The sequence below is a fragment of the Tubulanus polymorphus genome, chromosome 6, assembly GCF_964204645.1.
Source record: "Tubulanus polymorphus chromosome 6, tnTubPoly1.2, whole genome shotgun sequence".
Lineage (NCBI taxonomy): Eukaryota > Metazoa > Nemertea > Palaeonemertea > Tubulaniformes > Tubulanidae > Tubulanus > Tubulanus polymorphus.
Window position 1 is genome coordinate 16503151 of NC_134030.1, and position 23070 is coordinate 16526220.

The 23070-nt window shown below is 36.8% G+C and overlaps 1 protein-coding gene and 1 long non-coding RNA gene across 2 annotated transcripts in view; one reads left to right on the forward strand and one right to left on the reverse strand.

Annotated features, from left to right (window-relative positions):
* The window catches only part of LOC141907779 (ankyrin repeat and SOCS box protein 12-like), an 83044-nt gene extending 78673 nt beyond the window's left edge, over window positions 1-4371 (forward strand). Inside the window, exon 5 of the mRNA XM_074797522.1 lies at window positions 4244-4371. Coding sequence (XP_074653623.1) covers window positions 4244-4371 — 128 coding nt within the window. The remainder of the gene's footprint in view (window positions 1-4243) is intronic.
* A 9437-nt stretch (window positions 4372-13808) lies between these two features.
* Window positions 13809-14608, reverse strand: LOC141906955 (uncharacterized). The gene is made up of 3 exons (XR_012619438.1): window positions 14586-14608; window positions 13934-14035; window positions 13809-13834 (listed from the first exon to the last, which is right to left on the reverse strand). It is a non-coding gene; the product is annotated as an uncharacterized LOC141906955 (long non-coding RNA).
* Between the last annotated feature and the right edge of the window lie 8462 nt (window positions 14609-23070).

Genomic DNA, 23070 nt, shown 5'->3' on the forward strand with positions numbered 1-23070 from the left:
GTGGTCTCGCTATAAGGCCATCAACCACATAAATTTCCTGGAACTGCTGGCCGTGTGTAAGGCCCTGAAGTTCATTCACAGGAGAGTAGAGGGCCACCACATTAGCCACGGACAGTTCAACAGTGAGGGTTTACCTTCAGAATCAAGGGGGCACTCACTCAGAAACCCTCACGGATCCGTGAGCCAAAATTCTTCTTAGGTGCCAGGCAAAGGGCGTTTCCCTGACTGTGGCACATTTAGTAGGGAAAAGGAACGTGATGGTGGATGCTCTTTCTCGTCTAGGTCAGGCTGGCGACAGAATGAGTTCTCCACCAAGAGGTAGCCAATTGGGGCCCACGTAGCGGTCATTTATTCCGCTGCTGGATCACCTGAAGGGTGTTATTTCTCGGGATTCAGTGGCCCGATGGGTCTCTTCACTGATCAGAGACATTTTATTGAAAGAGAATCTTTCCTCGAAGGTAGTTGTTTCTCATCAAGTGAGTTCTATGGCTACATCTTGTGCAGACTTTTCGGGTGCTCCTTTGGAAGAAGTCTGTCGGGGCTGCCTTTTGAAAATCTCCATCAAAATGAACGTCCTTTTATTTACAGGATGTTTCAGGCCAGTTAGGCTCATTAGCATCGCTCGGTTCTGTCATTATGGCCCAAGGTGTCCGTTCTTTTCGATCGGACTCTTCAGTGTAGAATTTTTATTTTTGCATTATCAGGATCACGAGGGTTGTATCCGTGGACATAGTTTGAGCTCATATTCGCAAGTATTAATTTTGCAAAATTCGGGGGCCCCTGAGCTGGACGGACTCGCTGTGGCCAATCGGTTTTCCCTATGCTACAGTGCTCCATTCCTTGCTTGGGTAAGTGCTCTCCTTTTTTCCTCTTACCTTGCGATTGAGCAGTGGTTTTTCTATCTACCTTTCCCACCATCCTCGTGCTAGTCTAGTCTAGCAAAAACCATAGAAAGGGTACAGTACTAGACGGAAATATTACAATTTTTGGAACTAAAATTTGTATTTACGAGTAGCACTCAACCTTTCTTATGGTGGGAATCCCGCCCAGCTGCCCCGCATAGCTTCTTTTTTGGGTCTGCTATGGCATAAAAAGATGGCGGATTTGGCCGAGGGCTAAATGCAATACCGCAGGGCCAGGACATATAGAAAAACCATTGGCGATCAATCCAAATTTAGAAAATATTGGCAAAAACCATAGGAAAGGGTAAGTGTTACTCGACAATACAAATTTTAGTTCCAAAAATTGTAATTTCAATGCCAGGAGTTCCTACTTCATGGAGCTGTAATTATTCATATTCTTTTCATGCGGAAGGAAACCTGTACTGCTATAATTCATGGCATGTCATCCTGGTCTTGGGACAACGCAGCATCTAAACCCATCATTGAGGTGTCCTTTTACAAAATGAATTTTTTGGAGAAATCCACAAATCCCAATATCAGTGGGGATGTCGGCTTATCTTTGAGTACATTGTTTGCGATTTCATGTTCCTCCCTCCACTTCAGTTTACTGTTCTTGCCCCCTGCATTGGTGATGAGTTTGTGTAAGGGAGTGGCGATGTGTCCGAAATTCTATACCAAACAACGATAAAATGAACAAAACGCTACTAAACTATCACAACTCTCCCGTGGCCTGGCGTCTACAGCCTTGGTCTTCTCTGGATCGGTTGCCATGCCCTCCCCACTTATCATGTGTCCTAGATATTTCACTTGTTTCTGAAAAAAACGACATTTCGACAGTTTGACTTTTCCTGGTACATGTATTTTTTAACTGACAGATCGCCGTATTTTTAACTGGTCGTTTCTGATTTGCTGTCATTATATAATTACCAAGATGGATTAGTTTTAGACTGTAGAAGCACCAGGCCCGCCACCCCAAGTTGAAAAGATCATTTTTTTCGCCAGCCTTTGGCTGAGCTTATAACCATACATTGGAGCAAATTTAAGTGACATGGTTTCCAGAATGGCTCTTTTACTCTGCAACTAATGATGTATTCTTACAAATCATGCACTCAAGCGTTATCCATTCTTCAGTCTAGGAAGCCGTGTTTGAAAAAGTTTAAAATTTACTGGTCTTTTGTGAACATCTGAATACAAAGATGTCAATTTTAAAAAGCCAATCAGAAAAACTTATGATTGGCTTAGCCGCAGAAATCAGCAGGTGTTCACATGAACCCACGGTTTAGTCTACTGTTGTTTTTTTTACCTCTGGGTTTTATCAGCATTGGTTGACGTTTGTGACGTCATAACAATGCTAGTAAAATGGATTGAAAATAGAAGTTCGAAAAAATAGCACCGACCCTTCTAATTTTCATAGTAACTTCAAATTGTCACTCTATTCACGTAAAACATTAGAAACAGCTGAAAATGACTCAAATGTTTCAATTATTCCCCACAACATAGCGTTGACAGATTTCTGATAGCATTTTTATCATAAGTTATCTGGTAGATGAGAGCGGGTTAAACAATCGCGTAGTGATATGTCCGCATTGACATTGGCAGTTAAGAATGGGGAAGGGCCTCTTCGTAACAGAAAAACATAAAATTATGTACCTCCGATTTATAAATATCATAGTGTTTGAATATCATTGTATCTCCAACTATCAGTAGCCTTGGGAACTGGGCTTAATTTTCAGCATCAGAATACGTATTTCTAGAGCAGTGGAACGGCAGGCCTACTCGTGACTGAAATCTGTATGGGTAAGTTACGTGATCATGCGGGAACACCTTTGCTTAAATTAAAACCATTTCATGATGATACGAAACGGTAGGCTACCACCATGATACGATATCACCAATAAAGATAGATCATTTTATTCAATTTCACCAGAGTTGTTTATTGGAGGAAAATCTCATTGTTAAGTACGCCGAGAACAACCATGTTTTGTCAATAATTAGTTGACTGACAGTTTATTGTAAAATTCCATCGGTTCCATCATATTCTAAGATACGAGTTCACTTTAAGATGTCCCGTCGCCTCCTGGGCACTCAGAAGGCGGTAGCAGTCCCTTGCTTACGCACTATCAGTGCTGAGTGAGAAATGGGTTTGAGCCCTGCTGGCTTCGTACAATGTGCGGGTAACACAAAGGCCGTCCCGTCGTGAGGTTAAATAAACAATCCAATAGGGTTTAGTCTTGAGAAACCAAGTTGAACGAAGTAAAGCCAAACAAACAATCATAAGCCTGCCTTCCTCAGTGACCCCAACGTCGACATCGCTTTCTATGCGATGTGTTACATGCGTGCGTTTGACCAGTTGATCTACGTATACATCAGAGGATCTTGCATTCAGAAAAATTGTTCTGTTTTCGTTTTCATTATTCAGCAATAAGGCCAAACAGTTCATGCGAGAAAAAATCACCGTCAGTTGCGATTACCCTTTCAGTTGTACATCGTTGATACGAATCTCGTGTAGGTGAAAGTGCCGAAATTGTTGTATTAAATGATTTCCAAATCTTGATTGATATAAATATCTTAGCTGGGACATGATGGAAAACATCAGAATGTACTAGTTTCGTCTTTTTAACAGCATCGGATTAATGAGGCTTAACAATACAAATAACCTAGGCTAAACTAGCCAAATTTTCAAATTCATTTTCAGCATAAACGAAAATCGTTCTCACACAAATTGACCTTAAGTCTGTGGTCCTCCCAATTAACATTGTCATAGAACATTTGTCAGCAGATGTAATACATCAACCACTTACCATACCACAGTATAATCTACCAATGCTTCAAAGCTCATGGGCCAATTGTTTTATTGATTCCTGTGACATCTTCAGTTGATTTGTTTTTGAGGAATTTTTATTTGCACTACTGAAAATTCATCCCTGACAATTTTGCAAGGTTCGGGAAAATACTCTTTCTCATATCAGCTTGATATGCAAATAAGCCACGTGCTCGAATTGCAAATACAATCAAATATTTCAAATCTAAGTCAATTTAACTTAATTGATCAAAGTAACTGCAAATCAAATTTAAATGATATTGAGAGGGGAGAGTATTTTGACAAATATCACCAACAGATTGCATAGTTCATGTAAAGCAAATGTCACAGGGTAGTCATAGTGCTCTTGTTGGAGCAGTGGCCACATCCCTGAAGTACTATTATAGACTCAATTGGAACCAGTGGGTGTTTATTTGGAATTTGGGGACAATTTGGGGTGTTTGATATAGCTTCAAAAGAATCTGGATGATAAGTGATCTGATGGTATCCTGACCTGAAAGAACGATTTTTTCTCTTTCAGGGAACCCACGCTCTTTGTTGTCTGGATGTCGTCTGGTCATTCGACACACTATTGGAAAAAAAAACCTGCCTGTTATTAATGAGTTACCATTACCACAAAAACTGCTTGCCTACCTCCAGTTCAGATGAAAAATCAATTTCCAGGCTAGCTTTATTTTCATTGAATGCAGATGATATTTGAGCAGTGTTCTAAAATGCTATTCTAAAATGCTATCCATGCTATTCACAATGGGCACAATACTTCTAGGGTGCTAGAGGTTTATTCTATGCTTGTGTGACCGGTTCCCTCGCTCCCCCACGGTTCGAATCCAGGATTGGAAAATATGTTAAATAAAAAACTTTTCTCCGCAAAGTATAAAAATCACATGAAGACATAAGTCCCCTTGGACTGACACTTATTTTAGTATCGAGTACATCACATATCAAAAGTAAAATATCAGAAAGTTAAACTTTTGGTCAAACCTAACAACACGTGTTCGGAAATGCTCAATACGCCGGATTTACGCCAGATATAATAGCGTATGCAAGCGAAAATGGGCGATGCCATGTTGTTTATAGGGGATATGGGTTATTCCGATATTTTAGGGATGGGAGCATCACACAGTTGGAGGAATTTTTTGTCCAGTCTAATTAAGACATAACTTAAATCTCATTTTGTGTAATATTGAATATCAGGTGCCGGTTTAACCCTTAATTATGATTAAACCACTAATCATGATTAAGCAAGTTAGGTGTTTCACAAAATGTAATTAACTTTAATTATAATTAAGTTAATTACAAAATTTAATTCTCCTCTAGAGTGTATTTAAACCATTTAATCATCACTCGTTTATTATTGAAAACAAAAAGCTGCAGATGTTATTCATGGAATTTGGTGTTTATTAATTGACGAAGGCAATTTACACTTATTCCTAGTTTTTCAGATTGTTTGGCTGACTAATTTGGATTTTTTGCCTTTTGTAAAAATAATACTCTAAATTTTATTGATTTATTTTCAAACATCCTATGTTTTTGTCAGCATGACCACCACATACTTAGAAGTATTGAATTAATTGATTTTGTCCATAGATATGATAGATTTCTGTCATTAGAGTACATGTCTATGGAGTTATGGTGTTAAAAAGTATCACTGCTCGGAAATAAACCCCATTTACGAGGATTTTATTTAACTGACTGGAGGTGAGTTTCTATTTAAAAACTTTAGAGACATCTTGCTTAGTTGTTCCACTGGTTCCTGAGACCTTTCAGATCGAACTTTAACTCCCAAAGGAGTGAATTTCTCTTTTCCTCTAAACAAGGAAGGTTGTTGATGCTTGGACCGCAAATGGCTGTCTAAAGTTCCGCCATTTTGATACAGTTAAATTGTAATTAAGTTGCCTAATTATGTAATTAGTTAATTTGTAAATAAACCCTTCCGTAAAACCCAATTTTAATCGTAATTAACTAATCATGATTAAAGAAATTTAATCATGATTTAGGTCCTAATTATAATTAAAGTTAATTACGCTTTGTGAAACCGGCCCCTGTTGCCTATTAGGTAGTTTATTACATGAAAAATTCGAAATTTCCATGCCCGTGTCAGCTATATCGTGAGCCGTTTTTCATTTTCGATATTCCCTTAGCTTTAAGCCACTAACTATCCCCAATGCAACTAATAGACTCTCCAAGAAGTTAAACCCAGAAATGATTTTGAAGATAGCCAGATTGGAGATTGCGCTGTATTTCCACAAGAATTTTGATGGATTAGATGATGTACCGTTATCTTACACACCTACGCTTTAGATACCAAAACTATCTTTACTGTCTGTCATACAAACTATGTGGTTGTCACGTTTGAAATCAACTGGTGATAGTATGGGGCTAGACTGTAAGTGAAGGAATATGATATGAATGTTTTGTAAATTGATCCTAAAATTCACCAGATAGGAAGACCGTTAGATATGCAGCAAGCGCAAATAAGAAGGTAATAAAATAGAAAACTGAGAATGTATTTAGACCTACTATAGGCAAAACAATTAACAACAGCAAATTTCTATTACAAAACATAATACTGGTAGGTTAATATTTTTAGATCCCCTACGACTATAGAATAGAAAGATACATACAGAATTGTTGTCAATAACAGTTTAATGATTTTAATAACCAACCAATTTTAATATTCTATTTCGAATTCAATTTAATTATATGTTACCTCAGGAGGCTGATTTTGATTTAATTCCAGTGGCTTGAATAATTCTACTGGCAATATTGAAGCAGGATCTGATTTCTGAATATAGATACAATACATTTTATATCAGTATATTAAACGAACAAAATAGGTAAATAATGAATTTGTGACTCACTATATCGCAAACAGTTGTAGTTGATGGTATGTATGCTTCGCTTGGAATTGCTGATGGGTCAAAAGGAAAATTCCACACGACCTGAAACCATTAATCAGTATTTCTGGTGATATACTCTGCCAAGCCTTGCGAAATATTTTAAAGTAACAGATTTTGCTGATCTCTCTGCCCGGATAGTCATTTGAAAATTTTTTGCGCAACCGGTTCCAGCTCGATTTTAATGTCTTGAAACAGGCTCTGTTTATGCAAAGAAATACCTTTAATATTGGCTAGAATGTTGTTCTACGAAGAGAAAAAATTTCACTTTTACCTATCAATGGGTTGCAACCAGCTTGAAGTATGTTTGAGTAATTTGATTACAGTTATCTGGGTCTCTCTGGCTACTTCGGTCAGTTCTAAATGAATTATGACTGTTATGTCGTCCTTCTGAGATCAGTGTTTGTTGTTGTGTTAACCCAATTGCTGGGAGGAGGCTTTCCTTGAACCGAAAAGTGGCAATATCCTAGAAAATTTAAAGATAAGACATTGGTTAGAATATATACGATGATTTTAAATCATTGTTTATTTTTGTCATTTTAATTACCTGTTTGGTCCACCCGGTTTTGGATTCAGACAGGGTTGTTCCAGGAGGAGCATCAACTGAGTCAACCGATTGAAGTGACGCGGCGGTCTTTCCTCTAAATATGACGTGTGGTGCCAGTATATGACCAGATGCATAACCACAGGCCATAACAGTTTCCGCTTATCCTCGACTGCACGTACCTGCTTCCTTTTCTGAAAAACCCATCAATTCAAGAAAAGGAATCATCAGGGAGTTTCATAATTATCTCTGTTTCTAGATGATATATTAAACCGACATCGATAAGAATTCAGGTTCCAGTGTAATTAGCCAATTTTTACATCGAAAATCACCAATTTGGCCCACCTTGCTACAATTCTCCTGAGTACGTGAGTCAGCTGAACCCCTGTAACATTGAGGTTCCAGATGTACATCGGCTGAATACCAGCCAATACACTCTGGATGCCTTGAAATAACATCTCAACTTTTTTTACGTTTACGCACTGAGGCCTAACTGCAGCAGTGCCCTCTGGTTTTTTAAACGATACACTTGGGTGTATACATATATACAACATATTCCCATATATACCAAGGATCCACGGATGTGGGATAGTTACATGAAACCCAATTGTGTGGCAACGTTTTAAAACCAAAGTATGTGGTATATACAGGAATATGTTGTATATCCCCTTAAATCATTTGTATATCCCACTCTTTTACTACCCTGTTAGATATATAAAAATTTATAATTCGTATTCCCTTTTTTATTATGATTACGAACTTAATTTAATTAGCCGAAAAATTATATCTTGTTTCTCCGCACCGGCCCTGTCAGTTTGTAAATTACAATAGAATGTGTCATCAGTTCATTTCTCCGGTGTTGTCATATCGCGGAAAGACGGAATCGCGGAATTTTCCAAAAACGCGGAATTTCTTCATTTTTACTATAAATAGTAAACGGGTTTTCCCACGGGGATATCCACTGTCGGACAGGGCACCGGACCCAGGTTTTCAACACCGGGAAGTAGTATTTGATAATTAATTATATCGCCAGTCAACAACTTAACGATACTGTTCCAAATAATGGAGAACCTAGGCAATACGTGCTTTGCGAATTCAGTGATACAGAGTATCGCTGCATTAACTGAAGGATTACAAATCGATGGTACGCAAACGTAGGATTTGTGATGACACCATGGGTCAATCTCAAGGACTCACTTCCGAGTTAAGATTTGACTCTGGTCTCTGGATTTAAATTATTGGAAATGAATTGATTCTAAGTAACTCACAACTGTGGAACTGGATCGATGTCAGTCGAAAATAAATAGACATGATGTATATTTCATTCTGGCTTAGGATTGTTCATGCGTGTTGTGTGTCTACATTGTTGTTATAAGCGAAGAATGTGGTTTATCTTTTAGAATTAAATGATATTAAAGATTATAAAATGGTTTCGTTTTTTTTTTTTGTGTTTACTGTGTGACTGCTATAACATATGTTCTTATGCTGATTATTTGGATCAAAAGAATCTTATTGGTACCGGTACTGGACGGCCGTAAAATTATAATAATTTCAAAGGAATTTGAACCGGTACTTGTTTGGTCGTAGGATTTCATGTTTGCAACCATCTACAACTACGGTCCGACACCGCGAACGCGCTCAATATTTATCTGATAATATTCGTTTCTGAAGTTCTCAAAAAGTCGATGAACTTCGATAACCGAAGTTTGCCTAGTAGAAATAGACATTAGGTGCCTGGTCTCTTTCACCTCACTTGATTCTGACTTCTTCTACAGGTGGCAGCCAGTCAACGGTATCGTAATATAATAATTCCATATAAAATTGCCTGCAAATAATGGGATTCGAACCTAAGTCGTTGCATCGATCGGTCCGGTGCCCTGTCCGACAGTGGATATCCCCGTGGGAAAACCCGTTTACCATTTAAAGTAAAAATGAAGAAATTCCGCGTTTTTGGAAAATTCCGCGATTCCGTCTTTCCGCGATATGACAACACCGTCATATCTCTAACTGTTATTAACTGTTATTGTATGCCTTGTTGTGATTTTTTAAAAGTAATATAGAGGGTAGATAGGCGGCCGCCAGTCAGCTCAGCAGACAAGGCTATCAACAAGGTGAAACAAGGCTATCAATATTTTTAGCCGTATCCCCTGCCCAGGATTTTTTTTCAAATTTAATTTATTTCTGCCCTCTAAAGGGACCTAGAAGGATTTTATTTGTTCTACAGACGCAATTGCTCCGCGTATATCGCGTATAGCTTTATATGTTACAAACCATTTGGGAATCATTCCATAATTTGATAAGCCTTCATCAACATGAAAGTGTGCGCATTGTTTTCGGGTAACGGCATGATCTCGTAAGAAATGAATTTCAAATTCTGATCCTCAAATGGAAATGTGAGGTCTCTCAAAGTTGATACTGGTACCTTGTTTCTCATCCAAACCTCTTTTCTTCTTATGATGAGGGCGGGCAAATTTTTAGCCCACTTGGGACTTTGGTCCCAGCGGGCTATCGCGTTCACTTTTCGTCCATCCTCCGTCCGTCCGTAGACGGAATTAAGTTATTTTGGGAAGTTTTGAAGACGCTTCAAGGTAATGTCTTGATATTTGGTTTATACATGTATCTACCCTAGACACATCTTCAGGCCAAAAACTGGCCCTGTCAGATTCAAGATGGCCTACTGGCAGCCATTGTTGTTCGCCAAAATCAGCACTTTTTACACATTTTCGAAGTTTTCAAGGGAAATTTTGAAGACGCTTTTATCAATTACCTTGATTGTTTGTATATATTTGGCCCATCAACTTAAGAAAAATTGTGTTGATTGGACTAAAGATTGCCGTCCTATGACCTTTTTAGTGTCCAAAAATGTCAATTTTGGCCCGAATCCTGAGTCCTGTAGCTTCCTACTGGTTTGCCATTTGTCATTGCAATTTGTGATGGGTATTCTTTGGAAAGGGATGTTTTATACGTGAGACATGTATTTTTGATCAGCTAATTATTGCGCAATTGGCAGCCATCTTGGCGTCATCAGTACTCATTCGTAGGTGGGAAAAGGTTTTTCCACATTATATTGATACCTAAGCATATTGTGTTCCATGTATTGGAAAGTTGCAGCTCATAACGTTTTCTATGATATTGGTGAGTTTCAAGGTCATTGCTTTTTGTATATGGCCACCAGGGGGCATTGAATACAATAACTTAGTATTTCTATATTATAGTATTACAGTATTGTACTTACGCATATTTTGTTACCACAATCAATTGCAAAGTTGTAGCTCATGACATCGTCTATGATTGTCGTGAGTTTCAAGGACATAAGTTATTCAATATGGTCACCAGGGGGCGTTGAATGGTAGAAGAACTTGGTATTTTCTTATCAGATTGGTACCTAGGGATATTTTGTTACCATGATCAATTGCAAAGTTGTAGTATATGACATGTTCTATGATTGTGGTGAGTTTCAAGGTCATTGGTTTTGCATATAGTCACCAGGGGGCTTTGAATAGTAGAATAACTTAGTATTTCCTTTTTAGATTGGTACTTAGGGCTATTTTGTTACCATGATCCATTGCAAAGTTGTAGTGCATGACATGTTCTATGACTGTGGTGAGTTTCAAGGTCATTGGGTTTTGCATATGGTCACCAGGGGGCGTTGATTAATATGATGACTTAGTATTTCTATATTATATTTGTACCTACGAATATTTTGTTACCACAATCAATTGCAAAGTTGTAGCTCATGTCATCGTTTATGATTGTGGTGAGTTTCAAAGACATAGGTTGTTCTATATGGTCACCAGGGGGCTTGAATAGTAGAACAACTGTGTATTAACTTATTAGATTGGTACCTTGGATATTTGGTTACCATGATCAATTGCAAAGTTGTAGTTCATGACATGTTCTATGATTGTGGTGAGTGTCAAGGTCAGTGGGTTTTGCACATGGTCACCAGGGGGCGTTGGAGTAAAGAGACAGGGCGGGAAGTTTTTTCTTTTTAAATCCAAAAATTATTTACTATGTATATCATATGAGACGAGAGCAGAAGTTTTTCAGTCTCGATCCATAGAAGGTTAAGTGGGCAGAGAACCAAGACATGTTCATTTGCTTATTTTTTTAATCTCAAACATCTTAACTACGTACACAATTTCAAACAAATGCAGGCTAAAATGGCATATAAACTCCAAGGTAACATGCCCGATTGTTCTGTGAATGTCATTTCTATTATCATGTCCAAAGTCTGACTATGCTAATTTTTCTTTGGGTTGACTGGCTTATTAGGCTCCATTTCATCATAGACAAATTCAAATGTCCCGGGGGAGGTATTTTTTTCTTCCAAGAAAGAACCGACCATAAATATTCTGATATTTATGTTGGTTTCGGACATTACTTTGTTCTTGTTATTTTCGCTTTGGGGAGTGACACGAGCGGCTTCGTGATTTGATCAGAAACTAGGTTTCAACTATGAAGGGCTTAAGTTATAATTTGCAAGCTGCCTCTGAGCTCAAACTTAACACCACATATTCACGCACTGTCACTCAAAACCAATTTGCCCCTTCAGTTCCACTTAAATTTTGGTATGCTAGGGTCAATAACTTAAGTCCCCATTGTTAACAGTAATGCAATTTGTAGAACCGGGTTGCAACAATTTATCACATATACATACGTCCAAAGTAAGAGAGCTTAATGAATTCCCCGTAACTGTAAGAAATACATCCGTTAGAAATGAACGGATAATGAACAGATGTGCCGGTGCTGTGAATTTTATTACAGCAAGGTTCCACTGTAATATGATGTATGACCAAGGAAATCAGCAGGTTCAACGAATAATCTCCCATTGCCTGTTTTTACACCTTTTTAAATCCTTTTCAGCTCAACGAACAACCAAGACACTTCTTTTATATTAAAAACCATCACTTTATTTCTAACATTTCAACTATAGTATAGTAGTATCTATTTTCATTTGGTTTTTACATTATTACATGATTGATGTTATAAAACATACAATGTAATATACAGTGAAAAAATGTAACAAGAGCAAAAACAAAATTTGAGCTACAAAGAGAGATCACAAGGATTTATCGAAGCCGTGTACTTATACCACTTAGGCTACTGAATATGATGTAACATGTCTTTTTTAAATCAATAGATAGCTTATTGGCACGACACCAAATTACAAGATTTGATGACTCACGGTTGACAGTATTAACAAGACTGATGTATAAACAGATGAATTTTTACAGTCATTTATATGGATCAGAAACAACAAAGGACCTAAAATACCTTGGGGAACTCCAATACCAATACTAAGCGAAGTTGATTTAAATGCTTCAAGTTGAACAATTTGCGGACGGTCGCTCAGGTAGTTTTTGAACCATATCAGTGCGTTACCTTTTATAATAATAGTTTTATAATAATTGTTTAATTGATGTAGTAAAATGCTGTGGTTAACAGTATCAAAACCTTTGGAAGGATCTAAAAATATCCCAATCGATGGTGTTTTAGATTCGATATTTGCATTATTGAAATTATATCTATAATCAAAGCTATTGCTGTTGAGTGGGTTATACTGAATCCAAACTCGTTGCTATTTAAGATTGAGAATTTTTCACAAAATGAGGTTACTCTATTATAAACAATTTTTTCCTAAATCTTGGAGAAACAGGATAGGATTGATATAGGTCAATAATTATCAAAACAATGGGCATCACCTTTCTTATAAAATGGACGAACTCTGGCGATTTTTTGCTCAAACGGAACAATAACAGATTGTAGGCTGCAATTAAATATACTAGAAAGTGGGTCTTTGATTGTGTCAATAACTTTCTTTATGATTTTCATTGAGATTTCATCGATACCGATCCCCTTATTTGCTGAAAAGCTATTCACAATGTCAGCGATCTCATAACCATGAGTTGGAAAGAAGAGAGTTTTCTTCTTTTGGACTATGTACTATGTGTTTTTACATTTTCTGTTTATCAGTTTAACATTGCTAATTCTAGCGCGAATTTGAGCTTCTGTGCGACTGAGCTTTGACACAAATGCTTAATTTTCTCCCTGGGTACCGGTTTCTGGTTTTCGACGAATGTTCCAATGCAATTTCTGAATTCTTTCTTTCCTGTTACATCCAGAAATTTTCACTTTGCATTGGGCTAAATATGAAAAATGAATCCACGTAAAGATTTTGCAAAATGCTCTCTGTGGGATTGTTAAGAGAGAGAACAATGATGGAATGCACACTGTTGAAAAAACTCCATTCCAAGCAATGTTTAATTAACTTACCAGTGGAAGACGGATTCAGGTATCTTAATTGCAGGTTCTCCTAAAAAGTGAACATTTACTGGGGATATCTGAATCATTTGTACATTATTTACTCCCGAAAAGGTGATTGATAAATCAATACATATACCGCCATCCCATATCCCGCCACCACCACTTACAGCCAGGTTTTATCAACGTGCATCTCTTAAAAAATACACAGACAGGCACCCCCCTCATTATACCGTCAAATCCTTCTGCACCGATGTGGGTTGCACTTGATCATCAGGGGCTAATTGTACATTTTAAGTATTTGCATAATCAAAGAACTAACCTGAGCCAGTGAAAGAAGAAGATGGAACACGACCAGAACGAGTTTTTTCAGGTGTAGCACCGACATTGACATTGCTTTCCGGATCTAAGGAGGGAAAAAAACAGTTTTCACTGGGTTAAATATTATACGATCTTAGTGCAGCTGATGTAATACCGGGCTGCCGATTTCATGTATTGGTTTTACCTTGTGTAATACTGCCCTCTCCAGTTTCAGCTACGGTTTCGTCCGATGCAAGAAGAATAATTCTTATCGTGTACAACTAAACTATTCTTTAGCGCGGGATCTCTGAAAAATATCACATTGATAGAATTCAACTTACCAGTTCATTCGTCGTCAAAACTCACAGGAACAGGACACTATGCATTATACGTCAAAACAGAGAAAAGCTTTAAGGTTCAAAGCCCAGATGAGGAATTTTTACTGAAGTCAAACAGATATCTTATACCTCACAATGGTTTTAAGCTGTAAGATTGAATTTTGGACAAAGATGGTCTTTGACATGACTTAAGGTTGTGTTTCCACCCATTTCTGCAAGGTTATGAAACCTTAAATAATCACCTTTTAAGTTAATGGCATCCAGACTTTTCCCATGAAAATTCCGCATGATAAAATTATCTAGGGCGATGAGCAATCGTGCCACTTTGTTTTTTTCAAGTATGGAACTTGACAGCCTGTAGTGATCCATGTGGATATTCAAATTATGGCCCATGTGGTCACATACAAGTTTAAGCTCACCAGGCAGCATTTCCATAATCTTGAAAAAAATTTATAACTAAATGATAATTAATAAAGTGACTTCTTGATTTCTTTTATGACTGGTGGAAAATATCATTACCTGTGATGTTGTAGCTAAGTACTTTCTCATCTTGTCGATCTAATGAACTCTGGTTTCTGGAGACCAGTACACTCTCTCGTGACCTCTCATTGCCTGGCAGCCATCTAGTGGAGTAGAAGCACTTTTTCTCCGGCTAAAATAGAAAATAATCAACTTCCAGGAGTAAAATCAGAGCCGAGTATGCAAACACTAAAAATTTTTCTGGCAATACTGTATATTGCCTAAAAAAATTGCACAAATTTTTATCAGTTTAAAGCAAAATGAAAAATATCATTCATGAATTAAATTACTGTTTTGGATGATAAAGATGAAAAAGCATAAAGGAGATAGGAGATTTTCGTGAAAACTTCGCTGTTGATTGTTGCTATGCAAAGATACCAAATACCGTTTGTAACGCAAGGACTGAGCAGACATCTTCCATTTCAGGCATAGTTTTTTCGGGCTGTGGATTCTCGGGTTTCAACGGGCAAGAGGACTTGATGTGGCTCCACAAGCGTTCTTAGTGGAACAACGCAAAGCAGAATTCGCACGGAACAAAATCCCACGGTCTTCTACATATTTTTGATGTTTGGGACAATCTTCGTGCCAGCACCAATTCACCCTCACCTTTTTGGATTACCTGTTATTACATCACTTGACTTGAGAAATCCTAATGGTAACGAATCTAAAATAAACTGGAAATGGGCTTTTTATTCTTTGAACAAAGGACCCAGTTTTGAGGATCCTGAGGAATGTACAATGATTCTAAATAATAGTCAAAAGCAACAATAAACTAATGCTTGAGTAACTTTTCATCTAGTAAAATTCCTAAAACCAATACTGAACATGGTAGTAACAAGTGAAAACCATCCACAATTTTAAAAACTCAAGATAGTGATCCTGTGATCAAATTCAAAATTTAACAATCAATGAAATAATGATGTACACTTGGAAATTATAAAGCTATAAATACCTGTATATTATGTTTGAAATTGCCTTTATTTTGTAACTACAGTAATTTGTTCTTTTACTCTTTCGAACCATTTGACAGAAGGCCTATCTCTCAGACATCATCTTCTTGGCAGTGCTGAGACAGATAATGATATGCTATCTTTGACTTGTAACATTTTCCACAGTAGAAGCAGAAGTCTGGTAGTCACGTGTACCACCTACTTTGGGCTTGTATGTTGGTAATGTAACTGAAATTCCAAATGGAAAACATTAGTTTACTATATTATTACAACTAAACCCGGAAACCAGTTATGGGATATAGGTTATTCCTACTATATTATCAAAATAAACCCGGAACCTTAAGTTATGGGATATAAAATATTCATATTATGTTATTACAACTAAACCTGGAAACCTCAAGTTATGGGATATACAATATCCCTACTATATTAATACAACTTAACCCAGAAACCAGTTATGTGACAACTTTTATTGCTCCTATTCACTTTAAAAATTGTTGAACGATAAGAAATGAAATATAAATAATAAATATGAAACATATAAGTTAACAGTACACATGTGATTAATGACGTTGAATCAAACATGAATTTATGTATTTACAGTGCAAAAAGCTCCAACTCAATTACCTAGGATATAGTTTGAGCCAAGAATCAAGTATTTGGAAGTAATTTGACATGGTAATTGAATTTCTGATACCCTATTTCGAATTACAAAGTATTTCCTGTTCGTATCATTTGCGCAGTATCACAACATTATGAGTTTTCCGGTTTGCTCGGCTACCCGTACTGGCGGGGTAGTCTAGAGAGGCCAATGAAAACTCCGGTTTGCTGAACCACCCCTCTTTGCGGGGATGCGGTATGATGTTTGATCTGACAGTTTCAAGTGGTTAATGGCTGTTTCAAGTGCTTACAACGATGCTTATTACTTCGTGGTACATGGTGGTTTAAAAAAAGATTTCATAATAATACGCTCACCGCGTGGGCTTCGTAGAAAGACCACTACCTGTGACCTTCCCAAATTTTAATTGTCCTGTCCGATTTGGTTTCATCCAATTGAGAGACTGCCTTTTCCAGTTAGGGCATTTTTGGATCACGTCACTCCAGGAAATGACTTAACGCTTTTGGGCCCCTTCGTCGGTTCCACATGTTTCATTTGAGCTATAGACCATGATGGTCAGTAACTGACCAATTGAGATATCCCCGAGTCTGAACACTTGACTTCGACTTTCGGAAATTTATCATGTAATGTTTGTGTTCAAACTACTAAGGAATCATCATTGCAAATTCATCACTGACCATCACTGACCACCATAGACCAATTCAAACTTCTCGAATATGAAAACGATATACCGCGCAGGGCTTCTAGTGGTCCTATTTTCCTATTTTTTCCTATTTTTCAGTGCTTGTCCTATTTTGTCCTATTTTTATATGAAAAAGTCCTATTTGTCCTATTTTCTCTCATTTTCCAGCTCGTCGACCACTTTTTATCGACAAAAATGTTCTTTATATCTTTTCATATGATGTGCAACACCATTTTGAGTGTTTGGTAGAACCTGCAGCATTCATGTTCGGTAAGTCCTGGCTATATAACTTCTTTTCTAATCTTCATATCCTAACATGCCCATTGATTTTGTTCAAAATGTCACATGTTGCAGTGCAACTGGGCTTTGGCTATATGAGGGTAACAATCATGTATAACCAGAGGCGGTCGAGAAGTCAATCTCTTTTCATCCAAACATTTCTTGATTATAATGCTAATTCTTTTGGGTCCGCCTCAGGTATACATTGCCAAGTATCACCACAGGGATGCTCTAGTGTGATCTAGCTGTGTGCAGTGACATTATGTTTGTAAGTTTATACAGTGTAACCTCGATATAACAATCTCCATGGGACTGAAATCTAGTTTGTTATATCAGGTGATAATTGGAATAAATCCACCAATCGGGACAATATTTATAGTTAACCGATAAATCGTTATATCAGGGTTCTTTATAACGAGGTTCCACTGTAGATAAGATTTTAAATAGTAATACTGTGATACCTTTTGTATTTACCGGGTACCTCACTACGATGTATTATGAGTTGCTGCTGTCAATCAGTTAATTGTGAAATATTTCTTTCCAAAAAAAGAAATGAAAAAATGTAATGAATTAATTTGGTTTTCTAGTTTCAGATTACTGAAGTTCATTGGAGACATCTGTGAATATGATGCTGCAGGTTGTATCCTCTCTTCATATATTAAAGTCCTATTTTCTGATGGATATCCTATATATTCTATGAAATTTTCCTATTTCTGGACACTCTTCCTATTTTTTTTATGGACCAGATCACTGGAACCCCTGACCGCGTTATGGTGTCAAACTAGAAAGGATTCGCCATTGAAAATTCATAAATTGACCATCACTGACCATCACTGACCAATTGAAACTTCTTGAAAGAACGATATTACCGGTACCGCATTAGATGTGAAACAAGAAAGGATTCAGTCGCCATTAAAAATTAATAAATTGACCATCACTGACCACCACTGACCAATTGAAACTTCTTGAAAGAACGATATACCGGTACCGCATTTGGTGTGAAACTAGAAAGGATTCGACATTAAAAATTCATAAATTGACCATCACTGACCACCACTAACCAATTGAAATTTCTTGAATGAACGATATACCGGTACCGCATTTGGTGTGAAACTAGAAAGGATTCGCCATTAAAATTAATAATTTGACCATCACTGACCACCACTGCCCAAGTGAAACTTCTCAAACATCGTGGTCGAATTCGAAAGTGCTTGTCGTCGTATTACTATTTCTAGAAACCAGCAGTATGTTTTGCTACTGTTTTTGAATGGCATTGACATGATGGAAATTTATTACCCATAAATGGGTTACACATCTGGATCACAGCACCTCACTTGCCGCAGTGCGTTATTTTCACTGCATAGTAATGCTAATACATAAACTTTTTTACTACTTGACTCGAATCATCGGAACAGTACTGCGTTTGAAAACTCAACGAATAGAAAATGTTTGCGGGAAGCGCCTACAAATAAGTTATAATAAGATTAATTAATCGATGCATGAAAAACAATTAAATCACAAGGTGACTAACACCTGTCTTTCAACCAATCTGCGCGATACCAATTAATTAAATCATTAAACGCATTGGGTTCCTAATATTTGAAATCATGTGATACAATAGTTGTTCTTTAGACTTGGCCACTTTCATTTCAGAAAACCGTGTACTAGAGCAGTGGTCACCGAGGCATTAACCATTCCTTCAAGTTTTGAAAATTCGATGGTAACGCGGATTCTTCGCCTCTAAAAAACTGTTTCGTTAATAGTTTTCTTTATACGAAAAGAGTTCATAGGAATTGAAATGGAGTGATATCAGTCTCAGCTGTAACCCTTTTTCATTGTCAGTGTTTTTTGGAATTCAAGTAGATTAGTGAAAATATCAATGATGAAGTTCACTTATTATATCAAGTACTGTTTTTACTGTCGCATGCGAGTCGAAACAAAAAGATCTATCCAACTGCATATCTTCGGGTATAAACTGTGATATCATTCAGTATGTTATGAATATCTTTAAAAATTTGTGTTCTAGTATAATACCCTAAGGTTTAACTATCGGACACATAAAAGATTCGCCATAATCAAAGTTTTTAAGAAAATCTTTTTAAGAAAGATCTTTAAAAGAACGATTGGCGTCAAACTAATCCATAATGGACTGTTGTGAATTTATTGAATAATCCACCTGAGAAATTTAAAGATTTCGAAGCGAAATTTATTCATATAAATCAAAAATGCATGAAATAACTTGACGTTGTTTGCGGGTCTCATGAAACACTTTCGTGCGCTCTTTTTAAATCTAAAATAGCATAAATACATGCGTGTTTCGTTATAAACAAGGTTAAATTCCAAACGCACATGAAATATGGAGCCTGTATCACACGATATACACATCTTGAATTTTCTCTAACTACGTAGGCCCTTTCCAAATGGGAATTGTTCAGTTTTTTAACGGCCGACATTCAGAGGCACCTAAAAAACCGGTTGTATAGCACTTGAGATTTTCAGTGTAGGGCACATCTCACATCGACTCGGCTCGCGGTCGGTGGTTTAATGGGAACACATCTGGTTGTTACTAGTTTAACGGTTGACGAATTCAGAAAACTTTTTTCAAATGTCTTTGATAACTTTTTAAACATGGTATTCTTCTTGATTACATTTCGCTGATTCCATAGATATTTTTTCATGAAAATTGCTCCAGTTATAACGGATTTAAACATACATGTAAAATGATTATTTTCAAAATATTCAATTTTCTCCGATTTTGAAGAAATTCTGACACAATATCATCTCCACTCGACACATGATTTTACTTCGGCGCCTTTGAAGGGAGTGTCACTTGTTGTTGAGTTCATATTTTTACTCAAACAAGAAGATATGCCTGATTCCTTTTTAGAATTTAGATTTCGACGGATATCATCAAATTACTAGAAAGGGACAGCAGCTTTCGGTCATCCGCAAAAAATACCTAAAATGCCCTCCTAGGGTTATGGAAAAACATGTCACGAGCAAGAAACGTTTGGGATCGTCCGCCAATGGTATCGCCAAAGAAATAATAAGGAGCCAGTCCGTGGTGGCTATTGAAAGCGACGACCGCATGTGAATGCATTGATTGAATGACATCTCAAAAGTCAGATTATATAAAATTAAACATGATATATGGATAGGTTATTCCATATATACTGGTAAAAATGATGCCCAATATGTGATATAAATGTTCAATTAAAAAGTAGAAACCGAATCCATAATTCAGTCTGGTATTGTTATGACATCAAACACTCAAATTTAATCCTTTGTTAGATTGGTAGCCAGTGTAGATGAGCACGAATAGTGGTCCCTAATTTTAATGTGGACTGTTCAACAAGTTGGAGTTTGTGTAGAGATGAATGAGTTTAAAATGGAGTGGAATTTAGATAATACTGTTTGAATGTCTATTTAACTCAATCTTTTTATTGATCATAAAAAATTGTGGTAAAATATTTGACTCTAGGGTTGGTTTTAGATTGTATCTCTCCATGCCAGAGGTAATCACGGATATTGGACTACACAAAATTCCTTGTGTACAGCTCAACGTTTTAAATCCCTGGAAAAGCTCGCCACGGATATATCTCAGTAATGATTAATTTTCCCACAAATTCTCGCCTTCGAAAAACCTAAACAACCAATGTACGCTTGCTCTAAGTTTGCCAATGCACTATTGTTACCTTTTCTAGCTATTTGCACTAGCTGTTTGTCGCAAATAGATTGCATCCTCTATTACATGAGTAAAGGATACAGCTCTGGGACCCGTTTCTCAAAAGATAGTTTAAATTAACCATCATCCAATATGATACGTGACTAAATACACTGAAAAAGATCAAAATTTCAAACCATGTTTTATCATTAGAAAATTACGACACAACGTTCGATCTCTCGCTAGAGATAATCTTTTTGAATTTGTACACTGAGTTTTCGTATCGTATTATCGTATTTTCAATTCGCTGCTTTTGAGTCAACAAGTACAAAGTTATTTTAGCAATGAAAATTTAATTGTGATTATAAATGTTAACTATCCACTGGTAAACTTACTAACTTTTGGCAACTGACCTTAGATCGTGGAATGGCCTCGGGTGGCCTGCTGATCCATTCTTTATTTATACTACTAAAGAAATATACAGTATAAGACGTAAAAAGTATATGAACATATTGTTTATCTTTATATCGCGATAATTCGTGTACGTATGATTGAAAAACGATATTCTATCGAATCTCATGGTACTTATGATTATTGTGTATAGAATCAATAATTAGCAACCCTCCACGGATACGAAGCAGCCTAAGTTTACATCCTACCAAAATTATCCTCGAAACTCTCAGCATTATTTCAAGAGTCGGTCTTAGAAAATATATGAAGGACGTGTTCACAGGTTAACGAGGCCAAAAATCTTCCCCAAAATTTCAAATTTTTACGAGCAAAGATAATATACTTCATGCTTTTGGTGCAGAAAAAAATAAATGCAAATTGTGTTTTCAAAGTAAACGATTGAGTGTGGAATTGTTTCGAATTCAAGGTTTTCCCATTAACACTCCGGTATTTTTCGATAAGTCAAATTATTGTTGTGATGGCCAGTTGAATACTTCATCATTATATTGAAAGATATGTTATACTTAATGCATCTTTTCTTATGCCTTACAGCTTTCTCTATTGGTTAGTGTTGTGATCACTCATAATTAACCATAAGTTTGAATTCTCACTGATCTACTACATCTCTATAACAAAAATATATTTCATATCAGCCAATTAGCTTTGATCTGTGGTCAGTGGACAGCAGCTACGAAACATTTAAAACTACTACATTATCATTCCATCTATTCATGTATATATAATATGATATGATATCTTCTTTGTTCAGTTTAAAAGTCTTGATCGTAAAAGTTTGACAAGTCTCGCATGTTGGTACCGATACGCACGTTCACGCGAGTGAAATGTGCACGTTACAGGCTCAAATGCGCACGTTACAATTACAAATGGAAACATTGTTCGTTCAAAACCCTACGTAAAAATCTTATGCATTTTAGCGGAATTTCAAAGTTAGCTCGCTACCTACAACAAAAATCGGACAAGACTTTTTCAAGCGACAAATTTAAATGTAAGAGCTAGTAGTACTAACGAAGGATTAACTAAACATATAAATTACTTATTGGGGTTCTGGTTAGCACTGGTAACTGGTCTGTACTGGTCAAGCATTGGTCAGTTAAAATATTTTTAGATTAATGCCCACATCATATCTAGTTATTTGACACCAAACAACTTAATTGTTTGCAAAAAAATAATTTACTATATGGTCAGTACTGGTCATGCATTGGTCAGTTAAAAGACCATGGTCCACGCCACATTTGATACCAAACATGATTGGATTGTGTCGTTTCGAAAATTTATCCGTTGGGCAATTTGTGGTCAGCCCTGGTTCGTTAGGTTCTTATTTTGCGGGCATTTTATCTCGAACCACCGAAAGACCGAATCACTAATTAATTCACCAGATCGTTAATTGCTGCAAATGAAGATTAGTGTTTAACGAATAGTCCTTGTCTGAACAAAATATCTCTGGTGTGGGTCCTATGGAATCATGTCCTTAACTGTACACCGTACTGTATCCTTGTACTGTATCTTTCTATGTTCACTACTACCGTAATTGACTATGATGTTTTCAAGTGGTCTTAAGTACCGCTAATAGCCGAAAGTCGTTGATTTATGTGAAATTTACATACAGCGCCACCCGTTGATAGTAAAACTAACCCGAGCAATACGGGTGTTAAATAGATACGCTAGCAAACCGGCATTCTCATAATGAATTAAGCCTCTGTTCTACGGATTCAATATGGTGTCTCTACGAGCAACAAATCCGCCAAAAAGATGATGTCTCGTTTCACTGCAAAAAATACAATTCCATGCAGACATTTTCGTACCACGGCTCATGCGCCGAA